General features: G+C 33.3%; 1 protein-coding gene across 1 annotated transcript in view; it reads left to right on the forward strand.

Moving 5' to 3' along the window:
* LOC137400557 (receptor-type tyrosine-protein phosphatase alpha-like) overlaps window positions 1–17,683 on the forward strand; it is a 43,884-nt gene extending 26,201 nt beyond the window's left edge. The window contains exons 13-22 of the mRNA XM_068086883.1: window positions 558–693; window positions 1,524–1,671; window positions 3,580–3,684; window positions 7,602–7,743; window positions 8,802–8,863; window positions 9,199–9,321; window positions 10,297–10,452; window positions 11,704–11,837; window positions 14,715–14,850; window positions 17,552–17,683. Of these exons, the coding sequence (XP_067942984.1) occupies window positions 558–693; window positions 1,524–1,671; window positions 3,580–3,684; window positions 7,602–7,743; window positions 8,802–8,863; window positions 9,199–9,321; window positions 10,297–10,452; window positions 11,704–11,837; window positions 14,715–14,850; window positions 17,552–17,635 (1,226 nt within the window). The 3' untranslated portion in view covers window positions 17,636–17,683. The remainder of the gene's footprint in view (window positions 1–557; window positions 694–1,523; window positions 1,672–3,579; window positions 3,685–7,601; window positions 7,744–8,801; window positions 8,864–9,198; window positions 9,322–10,296; window positions 10,453–11,703; window positions 11,838–14,714; window positions 14,851–17,551) is intronic.
* The last annotated feature ends 1,201 nt before the right edge of the window (window positions 17,684–18,884 follow it).

The following is an 18,884-nucleotide window of genomic DNA, read 5'->3' on the forward strand; positions in this document are numbered from 1 at the left end:
GCACTGAATATTACAAGCCTCATTGGCAGTAAATAACTATGTTTATTGATGCATATTTAAACCTTTGAAGTGAGAACGATATCAATAGCTAATGTTTGACTGCTATGATAACTGGCAAATTGTGGTATAGCAGACATATTTAGCTAATGTAAAATAATTTTCTATTGAATTTATCTTTAAATCATTAGAGAAATTATTGTGTTGATGAAATATCATTGAAATTGGAGTTTAGAAGATAAATGCAAGTATTTGGGCATACATCGACGTTAGTAAACGCTTTCAACACATTTTCATTCGTCGATAAGTTTTTTACGCCAGATCTAAATTGGTAAGCACCGAGAATCTGAAAGCATTAAAAATAGTCAGAATTTTTTATGAATTAATTTCTGACATATGTCAGCTGATAACTCAATACAGCAAACTTTCTCCTTCTATTACAGACTCTATGGTAACATATAGTAGTTTGTAAATTTGCAGTAGATGTTGGTTATGCAATGTAGGATTGATTTGGAATGCAAAGAAAGGTGTACAATTGTGTTGCTTGTAAATGCAGGAAGTAGGAACAGTGACGCTGTGTCACTATACAGAGTGGTACGACCATGATGTCCCATCGCCAGTAGGTCTCTTGAGTTTTCGAGCTAGAGTAAAGCAAGAATCAGCCGCAAGTGCTGCCCCAATCATTGTACACTGCAGGTATTCTATTTAGAATAAAGAAGTATTCACACTAACCATGCTGCTTTAACCAATGTTGTTAAGGCTGGTTCACACTATATCACCATATCTCGGCGTTGATGCCACAAAACTTCGGTGATGGTTGATGATAACGATGTTCACACTATCGCAAACCCATCCCGTTTGCATCAGGAAATACTCTGTGATGTAGCGATCGCGTTTATTTTCTTAAATTTTCGTGAAAAAACGTTTTTTTTTTGCGTCTTGCAATTTAAAACTAGCCCTGCAGCGACTGCCATAAACATATATGAATAAATCACGCCACCCGCGACCAAGAATTACTATCGCCGAGATAGTTCACATGTGAAAGACGGTTGTCGATGCTCGGCATTCTTTAGAGAGTGTATTCTTTAGAGATTCTCATGTGTAATAAGTATGGCACAATTATTTAGCACCGCAGCAAGGTTGTAGGGTAGCGCAGTTGATAGTGTGCCTGGCTGCTAAGCTATGCATCAAAGTTCAATTATTGTGTGATGCATGTTTTTGTAACTTTCAAGTCAGCGGATGAAGGATGGAACTGGCTCTTATTGAAGTAAAGATTTTTGAACTAAAACTTAATTTCCTAGCTTCTAAACATGGTTCTGGTGCTATTACTCTAATGGTAAATGTTGTTGAAAACGCCTACAAATAAATAGTAATTATCCCACCCTGGCTAAATGTTATGACCTAGATAATAAATTGAGTCAAATGTTTTTATCCTAAAGATTCTTCTTCCTTAACACTCTCCTAACTCTGGTTTAACTCAAAAGCAGTCTTTGGTAAACTATGTTTGTGATGCGTGTATATTTTAGTGCAGGAGTAGGCAGGACAGGTACCTACATAGCTCTAGAGATTCTTATACAAGAAGCAAATGACTCAAAAAGGGCAGCAAAATCTATTGATGTCTTTACATGTGTAAATAATCTGAGGAGCCAAAGAATGTGCATGGTACAAGTTGTGGTAAGGCTATATGTACGGCACACAAGCCGCATGAGTGGACAACTACTGAATGTTTGGTATTTTACATTATGAAAACATTGTGAAAGTGCCATAAAAGTAACATTGTTATAGTGAGCTCTTCGTTTATGTCAGACATTTGTCTTGTTCCAGGATTCATGAATCTGAAAAAGTCACTTTCACCTTGTCACTTGAGAAGTTTAAAGAGTCAAACCGAAGGATTTGACGGACTCTTGACTTCAGATTTTAGCAATTGCATGCAACCCTTTCTGTAGCCATAAATGAAGCTATAGGATCATGGTTATGTAAAAATAGCAAAACATCCACTTTACCTTAAAAGTGATGAAAAACAAACTATAGCCTGCTGATCAGTAACAGCGAATGACTGAGATGATCAACTATAAATTGATTGCTCTCCTATACTGTTCAATTAATAATAAAAGTACCTTAGCCAATGAACAGCAAGCTGGTGTGTTTTTAGAGTTTTTTTGCCAAAAAACAATAACTTTCATTTACTAAAAACAAGCCTGCTTTTGTTGCTACTGTTTAAAAAAATTCCCTTCTATTACACAAGTCGGATGAGCAATTTTCTTATATATTAGAAATAACTAGTAAGAAATAACTTTATGTTGACCAAGGGCAATATGTTGATCTTTGAAAATTTATTGAAATGCTACATTCTAGTGAGTAAAATTAAAGGCTGGAGAAAAAGAATAAAACATAAAAATAGTTTAACTTAAATCTAAAGTTTTTGAGGATAATCATAAAAGCTGTGAATTAAAATTGTAGCAATTTTGCACAACTGAAAGAAAGCAAGTCTATTATATTAAAGTTGAACACAAATCATTATCTATGGTACTGTGTTGCATCGAATAAAAATATTTAAATTTTTTCTTACCTCAAGCATTTGTTGAAATGTGCTAAAAATTGTTGTTCTCTCTGCAGTGGTTATATATTTGGTCAAAATGTCTTAAAACAAAAAATCACTTTAAGGGTTGACTTGCAACAAAATTCACATTACAGTTATTTGGTATCAAAAGATTGACCATGTTTTACTCGGCTGTGCTGTAGGTGCAAAATATGTGGAAATGTAATTACAAGCTCTTAAAACTTCAAAAACGATCAGTTAATCGCAACCGTTTCAAAAACGCTTTAGATTAGAATTTCTTTCCAAAACGTTTTAAATGGGACGTAACTGAACACAATGGCTTCTGTTCATACTTTCAGGCAACTTCATTCGTTGAAATATTTTCACAAATATATCTCTTGCTTTTTATAAAACTGTCTATTGTCCTTACGCCTTCATTTCATCATCCTAGTGATGCTGTCATTTTGAGCACTAATATCTCAAAACCTACCGTAAAAATTTATTTAATTTTCTGTGATAGTCAAAAAATGCTGCAGAATTTGTTCACGCTGTTTGGGAGAAAGTATAGGTCACATGATCAGATTACGACAAGACGATTTACCAAGCTGAAACTGTAAAGTAGCGAGCAACTATATTTGATAAAGGCTTTCTGATAGAACCCAAAGTGTTTGTCATAAACTAGTGCTACGAGACGTTTTATATTGAGCCTTTTATTTGCCTTCTATTTAATGTGATAACATCACGTGTCAAAACGATAACCACAATAGTTGAGTACGTCATCGAATTAAAGAGATGCTCATCTACGGCACTTTCGCGATGGCGGTGACTAAGTGTTCGTTTTTGAGCTTTTAAGAGCTTGTAATCATATTTTCACATATTTTGCACCTACAACACAACAGAGTAAGACATGGTAAACCTTTTGATACCAAATAACTGTAACATGAATTATGTTGCAAATAAACCTTTAAAGTTTTTGTTCAGAACATTGCATCTAATGCACTGCACAAATATAATAAAAAAATTTACTTTTATTCTGGTACTAGGAGCAATATGCCTTTCTGTATGACATGGTGTCAGAGGCATTGTCATGCGGAAATACCTCAGTTCCATGTGCCAACTTCCCTGCAACCTTCCAAAAATGGCAGCAGGTAAATATAGATATTCTATCATTGTTGTGAATTGACATGTTACAGATAGAATAAAATAATATGTAGCACATAAGTTGAAAAAGCTTTTTCATTTGCATGACTTTGTTTAAAAAATGGTTGTAAATGCATTTTTTAATTAACAGCTTTTGACACTCATATATAATTTTACTACCACACCTACTAAATTGTCTGTACACTCTTATCTCAACTACCATCGCAACTAAACTGCACAAAGTTCTATATCTAGCTACCATATCTACTAACTTGTTTCTCTACATATACCTTAACTGAAAATCCTTTATACATACATCAGAGCTGCCTCAGTTACTAACATGTCTATGAACATACAGTCAAACATGGATAACTCGTCCACGGATAGCTCGAACACATGGTTAATTCGAACATTTCCTTTGGTCCGTTCCCACGTAATGATAAATTGCTATAGATAACTCGAACTCAACACTGTTAATTCGAACTGTTTTTTTGCCCAACAGCTACCGAAACGGTTGTTTTCGCTTTAGAAAATCACTTTATTCAAAGCCATAGAGGTAAACTTCATCTTTTCGTAATTCATAAGCGTCGTTATTACCACCATCGGCAAAATATTTTTGTCAACGACTTTTTTTAATGTTTGGTGAAATTTGATTTATACTGCGATACGATGAATAGCACGGGCTAGCCGGGTCACGCGCGCAAGAATTTTCGCCACGCACATACAAAACAAAAATCGCGTGTTGTTTTGTATGTGCGTGGCGAAAATCCTTGAGTGCGTGACTCGGCTAGCCCGTGATGAATAGTTTTCCGACGTTGATTCCGTGTTGAATCAACGTCGGAATGTTACATGTTTAAAACGTCTTAAAAAATGTTGTAATTAAACGTATACGTTGTCTGAGCTACAAAAAACTATTCATCGTTTGACCTAAACACAGAATACGTGTGTACATTCAATAAGTATCTATTAAAAAAGCGTGAGTGATATAGAATGTACCGTAAAACTTCTAATTGAACTGCCTTGGAGTGTTGCTCTTAACGAATCCCAGGTAAAGTAAGGTAATCTGCATAAACTTCAAGAAAAAACGGCAAAATTGATCGTGGGTAAAACCCCAAAAGAAAAAAATGTCTTTTCTTTTGAGCATTTCAACAACGATCAAGTTTTGCCAATGTCAATCTGAAAAACGTCCTGGCAATAACATCACCTCAAACAACAAACCAATCTCAAGTGATAGAAAAATCTCTATACTTTTTCATGAAAACGTTTTAAACTTTACATTAGAAGCATTTAATTTGAAACAAGCCATTTGTGCTTTTGATTTATATTATAGTTTGTATATGTACATGTATCTACTAATAAATAAGTAAATATATGGACTTGTGACAGTGCTCTGATAACTTGAATGCTCTGATAATTCGAACACTTTTGCTCGGTCCCTTGAAGTTCGAGTTATCCATGTTTGACTGTATATCTGAGCCACAGCACCTTATAACATGCTTATAAGTATTTAGGTACCACAAGTACTTACACACCTATAAACATACATGTAGATCTAAACTACCATGGCTACTATCTTATCTATGCAAATGAATCACTGTTACTCCAGCTAGTAAAACACAGTCATATCTTGACATTCGAGTTTGTTGCGTTCTAGGACTAAATTTGTATGTCAATTTACTCGCATCTCAAGGCACTATTCTACATACATTTATAAGTGTTGGTGTGTGAGTGCATCTGGTTATAGCTATTTAAATCTTATAAATAAAATTCAGCAATCTCAAGGACTTGAACTCACGAAAATACTTACCACAAATTTAAAATCCAAGCGCTATACCACTGAGCGATATCAGCCATCATGATTGTGGACGTTCTCATACACATTATAACGTATGCTATAACATGCTAATAATTTTAGCATTGCACCCATTGCGCGTTACGATGCCACCGTTAACAAATATTTTGCACATTAAGTATTTGCAGCACGATGCTTTTTCGTCTTCTTTTGTTAGGACAAATTTGTTCTGCCCACGGTAATAACTTATCTCAAACCTAAAATTTGGCGATTTGTTATTAAAAGATATATGTTGCTGAACTCGCCATGGCGAGTTTTCCGTAACCGTTATCTGGTATATCTGGTGTCCGATATAATAAAAACGATTTTAATAAAATATTATAATAAAACTTTTGTTCAAAGTTTGAAGTTGACTAAAATACATGCAAAAACTGAAAACTAGTTAACTAAAATCACTTAATTAGATTCAGCGTTTATGTTGCGCGTCTGTCTTGAAGGAAAGAACTTCCCCGTAGTACATTGTAATATTGTATTATCTTGTAGACCATAACAACAAAATGCACTAAAGTCATTCTAAGCACTTATAGTTATTAAAGTGAATATAGTATTTTGGTGCTATTTTTAATGATGATGATTTTTACCAGGAGGTGATTGCATTAGATAATGAATATGGGATTCTATACTATTTTATGTATATCTATAGCCTATGATATTTTGGCATGCCAACACTGAAACGAACTGAAACCATAATTGTATACTAAATAACTTTTGATTGTGATTGTAGCAAAATAGACTATATTCAGCCATTACTTGCTAATGATTTTACATTTAAATGCCTTTAAATTTTTATTTTTCCTTCTAATTTATTTCATGAAACACTTATTTCAAGTTATGAAAATTTGAATTTACAATTGTTTAAAAGCCTTTACTACTGCTTAATTGTAAAGCATTGCTGCAATTCTGCTGTTTGTCACTAAAACGTGTCAATGCAGTAATTCAGTAAATTAACCATGTCAGTTAATTCAGTAAATTAAATAACAATAGCAATGCGCAATCTAGTAATTCAATAAGTTCCCTAATGACGAGAGTCTTCGATAACACAGACAACACAATTTATTAGTGATAACATTTATTATATCCTATATAAAATTTGTAGCTGATGATTGGCTAAAAAGAGCTAGTATACTTATTCCTTACTATTTCATATACGCTCACTATAACTATACACATCACGAATAAAGCACCAGCTTGAATCTGAATGCTTCAAAAGTGATCTCCTTCAAACATTTATATCTCTGAACAGGGCTACTTCATAAATACAAAAATGACATCAAATTGTAGCTGATGTTTTAGCCTTATATTGGCCTTAGTTCCATTTGATTGACTTTTTTGACGCAATCAAATCTTTAATACTTGTTTTGAATTGAAAAATCCGCTAACGTTCACATGTATTCAAGCAATTAGGCTTTGTAAGCAGAGACCAGGTTAACTTATATTAAAATATAAATCAAGGTTTTTTAAGCAAATAACATACCACCATCCACTTATTCCAAGCTAACATGGCAAGTATCTCAGCTTACAATTGCCTTTATGATGGCAACACAGACATATATCAAAATAAGTCTATATCTAAGATTTACAAGTCTGAAATTTTAGGCTGTTCATAGCGAGCATACCAATTTTTATGTTTTTCTTGCAGCCAGTCCAACTATCACACTCTTGCTCAATAGTCCTAAGCTTCCTGAGTAATAGCATCAACTAACATGCTTGTACATTCTTATCTCTGACTGCTAACTTTGCTCAGAATGTGTTATAGTATCATAGTAACTAAAATATTTAATGCACTTCTTTGCTCATCTGCCTGAGCAACTAGCGGCTTCTGCAACACCATTGAGTAGTATTTTTAGCAACAGTTATTTACCCTTAAAGGCTGATCTGATGAATGTTCTTTTATCATATGTACAACCAAAGTAAGTCATAAATTATATAATATATATTTCACATGAATACATTATCTATACATATTGGATAATGTGTACGAATTTGAAAGCAGTTGATGTTACAAATTAATAATGCAGCATATAAATTTAAGCTTACTTAACCATTGCAAACATAAACTAATTGTGCTTTTAGAAGGGAGCAGGTGGTGTTTCAGTCCTATCAGAACAGCTCACGAGGCTAGGTCAAACATCAAGGAGTTGCGATGATGGGGTCTGCTGCTCTGCATCGCAAAAAGAAAATATCACCAAAAATAGAAATACCAAAGCTCTTCCCTGTAAGTTGAATTCTAAGTTGATTTTAAACTACCAATATCATTGTAGTTACACACTGCTTACCAAAACACTATATCTGTGGGAATTATACTTTTCTGGGTTGTATTTGCAAATAACGTGTTTTTTATTGACAACTACATTGAACCATTGTTTTACAAACACTCACTTTTAAAAGGTTTCTAGAATTAGCTTGGTTTGGTTGCATAGTACATCAGCAAATCATGCTATTGTAAGGCAACCCATCATGAGTAAATATGGTTATAAAAGCCAGCATCATGACGTAGGGAGAGTTTAAGTAGTTAATCTTTGCCTGTCAAAACTTCATATTTGTAACCACGTAAATAGTGTCTAACCTACCTACACCTATAATAAGATGCTAGTAAAAAATCCTCGAATACACAAGGAAAACATTAAAAAAACGCTATATTCGTTACAGTAGCTCACCAGTAAGCTACAAGTGAAGTGCCCTCATATGCAACACAATATTCAATATAGCATTTACATGCTAGTAATGCTTCCATATTGTGATTTGCCAACACCTAAAAACATCTGACACTGATCGATCTATCAGGCTTTATCACAGTCAAGGCTCTTTACAAAAGCAGGTGCTCAAAATGTCTGTATTAAAATAGAGTAGATAGTTTTCCAAAGAAACCCAACAAACACGCTCTATAGACTGTCTTAATTTGCAGCTTCCAAAATAATATCGTGGCAAAAGTAGCGATTCAATATATTTTTTATCTTTTATGGATAGGCCGATATAGTGGCTAAGTCTGGCACCTATATAAAGCTTTTGCAAATAATGACAATTTTATACTGAAAGATAAACAAATCTTCAGAGTTTTATGGTGTAGAAGCTTTAGTATCACATGGCCAAAATTAGTGTGATGCTACTCTAAAACCTGATCATACAAACCGACAAAATGCATTGTTTTTACACGTGCTTGCTTTCAAACTAGGAAAGCAACACAAAAGAAGAAAAGTAGAATATGTTGCTTTTTAGTAACTTCAGACTGTAGGAAATGCACTCATATGTTTAGTCTGTTTATTAATTTTATAGCTGACCGCCAGAGAGTACTCTTTATCCACTCAGATGACTACATAAATGCCACCTTCTCTAATGTATGTATATTCTTGCTTCTTCCATATATGTAATTACTGTTTGCATTCATTTGTATGACTCACTGTTTTTCAGTCAAGTTTGCTTACACTTTATGATATGAAAAAGTGGAGATGGTGCTCTGTGCACAAATGTGTATGCCTGTGACAATGGTACTTAAGTTTAAAGCAATTGTCAAATTCTATATCTTTGCGGGTCAATCTAAAATTAGCTCGACTACTGTTTCTGCATAATGTACATATAACGTCCTAAAATTGTACAATTTATCGTGACAGCTAAATAGTCACAGCTTTCAATAATATATTTGGATCTATTTGATCTTCATGTATTTTTGAAGGGTTATCAAAAGAAAAGAGGATTCATTTTGACTCAGATTCCCATGAGCTCTACAACACCAGAATATTGGAGAATGGTTGTAGAGCAAAAGTCAGCTCTTGTTATATATCTAAATGACTGTACGGTGAGTAAACTCAAAGCATTGAAATGACAGACATTAGCATGGAGGTTCTGAAAGTTTTACCTTGAAACCTAAAAAACCAATGGTGCTCCATTTTTTCAACCCTTCCGAATAGTTTCACTTTATTAGATGTGACATTCAAATAAAGAGTAGCGTTTTATTTTTAAAACGCTTTGACAGAACTTTAGAAAGATAAATTTAACTATCTTACACAGTCTCTACATAGTAGTGCAGAGTCCATTGCGATTGTGAAATCATTTTTCGCATATGTCAAGATATCAATATCATGCTAAACGAAGACCTATTATTAGCCTGATACAGCTATCAATTATTTTCATGGCATTGCTTTCAGAGTTTCAATGAAAAATCCGTAAAGCTTTGGAGTTAGAAAACGGGTTTTGATATAAACAGCAATAACAAAACAATTAATTGCTGTTGGTGTAACCAAGTCATTATCAGTACCAGTTTGTAGAAAATTTTTTACTGATTACATGTTATTGTGTGTTTTAAAAATCTAAAGTAATTTGTTAACAGTTTTATAAAATATGGTGTGTGAAACTTTTTAATGGTTGTGACTTCTAAATATATTGTTTCAAGTTTCATAATATCAAAAGCTTGTTTTTATGATGTACTGTTGACCAAATGTTCTTTAACTTTCTAGCTGAAGTTTATGGAGCAGACGTTTGCAGAGTACCTCTTTCTAGCCAACCTTGAATGATAGCATTTCAATAATTAATATCAACTAGATATCTACAAGTCTTTCTTCAGTATGTGCAAGGGCATAATAATTCAATAACTGACATGAATCTCTTACTTCCTATATTCAGGGTTTATCTTTTTAGAGAAAATTTTACAAATATATGTAGATGCAAGTGATGTTACTTTATAGCTTACAGCATACTAAGCATTTATTATACAATACACATATTATTATAACACTTACATGGTAAATATTTTTATATTATGTACTAAACACAGGAAGAAAGTCCTTACCTGCCTCAAAAAGACCAGTCGGTGAGAGTTGGAGAGATAATTGTAACCACTTTACACATGAGCAGTGTTGAAAGCTCAACAAGCAAAGCTGAAAGAGAAAGTATCATAGAAACTGTCATAGAGTGTCAACGAGATTCTGAGGTAAGGCTTAACACAATCTGTTAGTCAATTAACAACTTAAACAAAAGTTGACTTGTTTGTGCCAAAGTTATTTATACATTTTTGAACCATAACTTGTTTACACTAACAATGAAGAGAAATTTAACTTGCTCTTTGCATCTCTTTTTACACTATTCAGAAAGCAGATCCAGAAGCCATATGTTATCAAAAACTGCCTTTAAAGCACATAAATTACATAATTTTTTAATTATATATTTCAATACATCAGAGTCTTGGCTTTCAAATGAGCCTATATTCAATAAACAAAAAATAATAGAACTAAGAAAAACAGGGTGTCAAAAGTACGTCCTGCAAAAAAAACACTTGGTTCAGGTACTCAAAATGTGGCGTCGTAATTCTCATTTAGCCTTAGGTCGTCGATCCCTTTCGCTGCCATTAAGGCTGCGTTTTTCTGTGACATTTGGTGCTGTTAAACCCGGAAAGCGCTAATAATAAACTAAGATTCTAGATAATCAACAATTCCCGTGATCGTGCTAACGCCCGACCAGTACAAACACATGTTCTGAGTTAATTAATTATGCTTCAATAAATGTACTGTCGTTCATAAAGGTAATGAAATCACATCGAATAAGTTATGACCTGCGGTTGCGTGGCCCTGGGACTAAATATCAATCGCACTTTCGCGAGATCAGGCAATGCTTGAAATTAATTATTCTCAGTCGTCACCTATAACATCGCATTAAAAATAAAAAGCTAGTGCATAATATCATCGGGAAAATATAGTATGGTTTTTGGAGTCTGAGGTACTTATCATAGAAATAATATGTACACGGAGAACTAATGACACTGACTCCTTTGTCATCTTCATTCGTTCTCTGGAGTTGTCCTACCTTCGCCTGCCACTAGCGTCATTATCGTCACTTTCGTAGTTGATAAATAAGTGGTAAGAGCACACAACAACGAATATGAGAATTGTGACATCACAATTTTCGAAACAATGCCAGTAAACTCTTTCGTGGTAGAGCTCTGGGGAAATCCTATAAACACCAACCAATGTCTGTCTCACCATGGCAAAAAATAGATCATTCGAAAGCCAAGACTTCGATGTATTGAAATATACAATAAAAAAATTATGTAATTTATGTGTTTTAAGCAAGATGTTATGTTGTAACCAGTTTGCTGAGCTTTGATAAACAAAACATACAATTTTATAATGCAAATGTCTAATGTGTTTTATAATGCTAAAGACACGTTGATATTCATCTTTGTCAGGTGCATCGTGTGAAAGTTCTGGAAATAAAAACAAGCAAGAACAGACTTCCTTCATGCCAACAGCTTGTTCAACTTTGTCAGAAAGCAGAAAAATATGCTACTTCTGGTTCAGATACTATTACTGTGCAATGCAGGTATAGTGTTTGTTTGAGTGTAAGGGCTGGTCTTGGACACATCATAAATTTATGTAAGAAATACTTAACGCCTAATAAATTATAAAAATCAGATAAATCTAAACATAGGCAAACTGATTCCAAATTTTACTGTTCATTGACAGCAGTTTTTAGCTTAAATTTGAGCTTTTTAGAGCTGTTTATAATTACTCTAAACTCAGCAGTGACTATTAAAAGTTATCGATGCCAAACTTGGAACTCATCACATCTCATTAATGTAACGCAAGGCACCTTTTGTAGTTCAGCATTTTTGTGCTTATTTGCACGTCATCAGTTTATGAAGCAACTAGCTGTGCTACCTGGTGTTGACGGGTAATAAAAAAGTTTCTGGTATAAAAATTGATTTGTATTTAACATATAACAATATTTGCCATTTCAACTTTCAAACTAGGTATAATGAGAAAAGTGTTAGTTGATATAATTTAATAAAAAATAAATACAACTCTTAAGGTTTTCAAACTTTGTCAAACAACTTTTAAACTCATATTTACTCATATCATGAGAAAAATGCTTCGTGCAGGTCAAATAAATTAAAAAAATAAAATGAATTTAAAAAGGTTTAGATGTAAATGTGAAATAATTAGCAAGTAATAGCTAAATTAAGTCGGTTTTGCCACAGTATTGATACAGTTAATACAAACTGCGAAAAGAAAATAAAAATCCCAAATATGTAGAATTAATAAAACAATTCTTGCATAGGAATGCAAGTATATAACAAAGGTTATTGTGCCACCAGAAGCTATCCTTCAAAACTTTGAATACAGAGACACTCTTATTTTACGGAGGCTCTTCCCACAAAAACAATGTAATTGTTTGCGCAGGAAGAATTGGCCTTGACCCTAAATATAGTAATTAAACCTTATGAAAAATATTTCTTAGCAGGGGCGTCGTAACGTGTGGCCGCATCGGCAAAATAATCAGCGTGCGCTTTAGCTATATCTATAGCCGGAATGTAGACACACGACATACTTTGAGAACCACATATATAGATAAAAACTGCATCAGACTACTAGCTATTAGTATGTCATGAACTGAATAAATATTAGATTTGCATTTTGGTATCAATAAGTCTTTCATAATTATTGTCGAACCTTGTAGTTTTTACTTACTAAGCATATAAACATTCTTTTTTATTTTATTTTTAAATTTCACATAATTTCCACAACTTTAAAAAGAAACATGCTTTAAGAAGTTTGGTCTCTCACAAAACAGAAACAACAAAAGCATTTTATGACAGAGCATTTTTCAAAGCAATTTTAACATTGTTTGTTTGGACACCTAAAATAAAAATGAGTATGCCATGACAAAAAATGTCATGTTTAAAATACTTCTATAGGGTTGTTAAGCACTATAAACACTGCTAGAATTAGGAGGCTCTCTGGGCGCCTCCTAATTTTTCAGAGCCTCCTAACATGGATTATATATTGATAGAAGCCTCCTAATTGGGAAATATAGTTCTATATATATATATATATATATATATATATATATATATATATATATATATATATATATATATATATATATATATATATATAAATTGGAAAGTCAAATAGTTTACTTATCTTTCAGCTACTGTCAGTTTCCTGCTGGCAGTAGCTGAAAGATAAGTAAACTATTTGACTTTCCAATTTATACTGCTCCATCCTATGTTGAGCACTCTGATTTTAGTTTCAAGTAGGATACATTTGAATATATATATATATATATATATATATATAACAGGCATTTATCCAATACATTACGTGGTTAAACTGGCTATACTATATAACCAATTGTGCACCCACTTATTACATGACTAATCTTTCAGGGCTTCACACTCAACACGTCAGCTAGCATTATGCATAAAACCATACTATAAGAACAATACTTAAAATATCTAAACTCACACGGCAACATGACTATTGCAAACAGTATAGAGCAGTAGTAGACACTGCAGCAAGTACAATCTAAATTACAGAGAAATAAACACAATACATAGAAATAAACAAACATTTTAATTTAAAAGTTAGAAGAGTAAATTTCGTATATGCTGGTAAAAAGTAAATTTTCCGTGCAAAAACTTTTTTCATTATGCGTGCATTGCTTGTCATTCATCTAGGTATAATATAATGTGAAAAAAAGCTCTATTTAAAATAAGAAACACTGATTGCAACACTGAAGCTACTGATTGCAACACTGAAGCTAATGATTGCAACACTGAAGCTACTGATTGCAACAGTGAAGCTACTGATTGCAACACTGAAGCTACTGATTGCAACACTGAAGCTACTGATGGCAACACTGAAGCTACTGATTGCAATACTGAAGCTACTGATTTCAACGCTGAAGCTACTGATTGCAACACTGAAGCTACTGATGGCAACACTGAAGCTACTGATTGCAATACTGAAGCTACTGATTTCAACGCTGAAGCTACTGATTGCAACACTGAAGCTACTGATTGCAACACTGAAGCTACTGATTGCAACACTGAAGCTACTGATTGCAACACTGAAGCTACTGATTGCAACACTGAAGCTAATGATTGCAACACTGAAGCTAATGATTGCAACACTGAAGCTACTGATTGCAACACTGAAGCTACTGATTGCAACACTGAAGCTAATGATTGCAACACTGAAGCTACTGATTGCAACACTGAAGCTACTGATTGCAACACTGAAGCTAATGATTGCAACACTGAAGCTACTGATTGCAACATTGAAGCTAATGATTCCAACACTGAAGCTACTGATTGCAATACTAAAGCTACTGATTGCACATTTTAAAATGTTTTGAACATCAGCGAATAGAAAACTAGAGAACAAGCTATTCCATGTCTTTTAATAATTGTAGAAATGGTTGTCGTCTGAGTGGACATTTCCTTATTTCTATGAACTTGTATATGAGAATGAGGATTGAGCAGGAAGTGGATATTGTCTTGGAGGTTAAACTGGCCAGAAATAGTCGAGCACAGATTTGCACTACTCTGGTGAGTCTGCCCTAGTACAATAACATTAGGTGAAAGATACATGAACTAATGCTAGGGGTATGTTAGTACTGATGGAACTTAAAAATATCATAATGGTGAAGATATATTGGTTATCTGGAGCTTGGAAGCTTCAACCATAAAACATTACTCTTTTAGTTTTGAAACTTTCTAAATCCTTACAATTTGTGGTAATGTGTCTAACTTACAATTTCTATATTGCACACAAACATAACAATCTTTTTGATGGTAACTACAGTAGCTATTAAAGCCTTTAAAGCTATTATAATATTGTAAAGGATTTTGTCGGCTTTCACCCAGGCATGATTTACATCGCAATAAATGTCGCAATGCATCAATTGTAAAAGAAGTAAGTATGGCTTTTCATTCGCTTTATTCCAAAGGAATTTCCATTAGTCATAGAGCTGTGACTGCTCTACTCTGCGCTCCTAGCAAGAGCGCTCCCAATATACATATAATTTCCCGGACCGTATAATGAAACCGGGTAGGAAACCATATAGGAAGGATGATTAATAGAGTTGCTAACACTTTAGTTCGTTAAGCCCAAGCAAACAAAGTTTTAGCAATATGACATATAATAAAGACAGACACAATATGTAAAATATATATAAGAATAATTATATATGAGTATATAAAACATCAGAAATAAATTTGTGACCCGGCTTCCGCCACATTATTTTTTAGAGATAACATTAATAAAGGAGAACACATAAAACTTTCAACTGACAACTTTTGCTTTCTTGGTAATGTACTAAAGTGCAAGTTTTCTCGAAAAGCATTGCTGTAAATTGTTCTAATTGCTCCAAGACTTTATTAACAGTGTAACCAGAATTCACTTAGGTACACTAAATTACCAGCTCTTTAATAAAATAAACCAGTTCTATTACTAATGACAATCGTATAGAGTAACGACTATCTGTTCTACATAATCCTATTTTGTGTTAAAATGTATTGTAACTTACCAGTAGATGCATTGCAGAGTTATTATCTTCAGGCACTCTTGTCATTACTAAGAACCATTGTTTTGGCTTTATTGTTTACGCGTACAGAGAGCACAATTATTTGTGATTTACATATAATCATCAGGTATGAAACAACCAGCATTATTAAAACACTAGCAAAATATAACTTTAAAGAAGATTGAATTATTTTCGGAATAAAATAATAATAAAAGCAATAATGATAAAGTAAAATCAATTAGCTAATACTCATCATATATTCAGTTTTGCAAAGCCATGCTTTCACAGTGGCAAACAGTAAATACGGTAATTAAACATCTGTTGTTGTTATAAATTAATGAAATGGAATCGGTTATGCAATTGTCTCTGGTTGATCCCAAGAAGATAACCCCCATCATTCTTTCAGAAAGACTGATAACTCATGTTGTTTGTTTGACACTCGGTTGTAGCTCGTGAATTATTTCAAATTTTTCAAGTATGCTGAGATTGCGATGTTTTATTTTGAAGCTGTATGGTGGAGCATGCGCTGTCAGTTTTTAGTTAATATGGTACTTATGTCAGTGTGTATGTCTATCAATTCACAAGTTTATGACCAGTCATAGCTACTCAATATCAAGTTGAATAAGCAGTCTGTGTTTGTCTCTCTCAACAGTTGGTTTTGTGAATAAGAAATTTTTGTCGTTATGTATGATAATGTGTCTCTGATCATCTGTCTTCTAGGTAAGTGTGTTAGCAAAAAGGAGTATGCTTTCTAAAAGGGTTTTAGTGATTGAAGGATTAAATTCCCATATGTTCACTAGTATCAATGCAAGTCATTTTTTCTTTTGTAAGCCTTTGACCAATCTACCACCTTGCTAGTGCTGTGCCATAATTTTACAGTAGTTTGCTTGGTAATTTTCTTGTTATTCAAATGAGTAATCTATTACTGCTTTTTCTTAGCTCTGATTTAGCTGGGTTGTTAAGCCTATATGTTAGTGCAATAAATATTAGCAGTTTTCTTCTGCTACTTCATTTACTTTGTTTTCAGGCCCAATTTTGTGTGCTATTCCTTGTTTTCTTTTTCAGTATCTTAATTGCTGCGTTTTTGACTGGTGAATAGTATGTTTTATGATGCTCTCTTAGAACAGTTTGTGGTATTAACAAACAACTGCTAATTTCAAGGACATTGCTTAACCCAAAATATAGACTACTGAGCTACTGTAAACAACAACACAACACAATTGTAGAAAATTTTGAAATATCTTTGCTCAATAGGCCTCAAAACCAAATGAAATGCATCATTTAACACATTCTCAATTTGAAAGATAAATCTGTAACATACAACATAACCTAAAAATATGATGACACGTGCCCAACTATACAGCAAAAAACAAACCACTAAACTCTCTGAATACGTGAAGATTTACATAACAAATGAACCTCTACAGACCAAATCAAATAGAAGCTAAGAGTTATCTTCCTTTTGCAAGCAATCTCAGAGTTATCCTCTCAGGAACGCATAACTACAACATCGTCATCGAGTTCATTTCAGACCCTTTTACCAAGCAAACATGTATTAAATAATTTTCTGCTTATCATGACAAAATGTGGTTGCAAAACCAGGTTTGCTGGAACTATTAGCTGAGTATTTTTCTCTTACCCATATAATTATTGTTATATTTATTTTTTGATTTAGATTTTATACATGTGTGAACGTATACATATAAGTAAATGTTGTGTTGTAGGAAGAGTTGGAAGCACTGTACAAATTTGTGGAATATTACCTATCAGAGTTCAACACCTATTCCAACTTCTCAGCCATCGATTAAATTATTTAGTTTGCATATTAAATACATTATGTAATTGAGTGTGAGGAAGAATGATCACTATGACCACATCTCTTGTTACTATTTATATTCCCAGTAATTACCTTGAAAGAATTATCAAACTTTTTCATTTAACTTTATTTGCACATTTATCCCATAGTTTTGTACACAATTTTTGCAAAAACAGATATAGAAAGATCTTATCTCATGAATTTCATGACGTTTTAATAATAGATAAAATACTCTATAAACTGTTTTATACTAATATTTTTACTAGATTTAGTATAAAATGCTAAAACAGCACACTCATAATCTAAACTTCATTTTGTTCCTATAATATGAAAGCCTACAGTTTTCTTCTGTTTGTATGCAAATATAATATGAACAACATCATTCATGCAAATTCATATAATTTATCCCAAATTAAAAAAACAAAAAAGTTGTTAAAAACATAAGATGTCTATCTTACATAAACGTGCATTATCATTGATAACATGAAATATTGAAATATTTGAAAATGAAGATTTTACACATCCATAAATAAAAACTTTCTTATGATGCTTTGACTGTGTTACAAAATAATAACCGTATTAGAACTCTGTTTTAATTGCCAGTGGCTAATTATGGGCCGATAATCCACAAACAAATTTATTTTTCAACCCTGTTAACCTGTTAACCCAAGTGAGTGGTAATGTCTATTAGAGCTTGAGTCTCCTACTAAAGACCTTGTAGTTTGAGCAACTGCCTCAAGAACTTAGCCATTTCTAATAACACTTTTTTCTGCAGGTGACTTGTGTTGATGGTGGCAGGTTTTTAGGCAAGCAAAATTTGATATGACGGTGTTATTATTGCACCCAATGCTCCAATTACTACAAAAATTACAGTTGTTCCTATATGTCAGCACTTTCAATCTTGTCTTTGAGTCAGAGATATTTCTCTACTTTTCTTGTGTGTGCTGTCTATATTGTTGTCATTGGAAATTGGGCTATATATATATTTACATATATATAAATGTATATACATACATGTATATATATATAAAATTGTTTCCTCACCCCGGCTAACCCATATGGGTGGTAATTTCTGCTCTAAATCGGGTCTCCTATAAGACCTAGGAGTTTGAGCACTCGCCTCAAGATCTTAGCTGTTCCCAATAGCACACTTTTCTGCAACTCACCTGAGTTGATTGCTGTTGGCATTTGGGCAAGCCACATTTTATGCGCCGGTGTTATTGCACCTAGTGAACCAATGA

The sequence above is a fragment of the Watersipora subatra genome, chromosome 7 (genome assembly GCF_963576615.1).
Source record: "Watersipora subatra chromosome 7, tzWatSuba1.1, whole genome shotgun sequence".
Lineage (NCBI taxonomy): Eukaryota > Metazoa > Bryozoa > Gymnolaemata > Cheilostomatida > Watersiporidae > Watersipora > Watersipora subatra.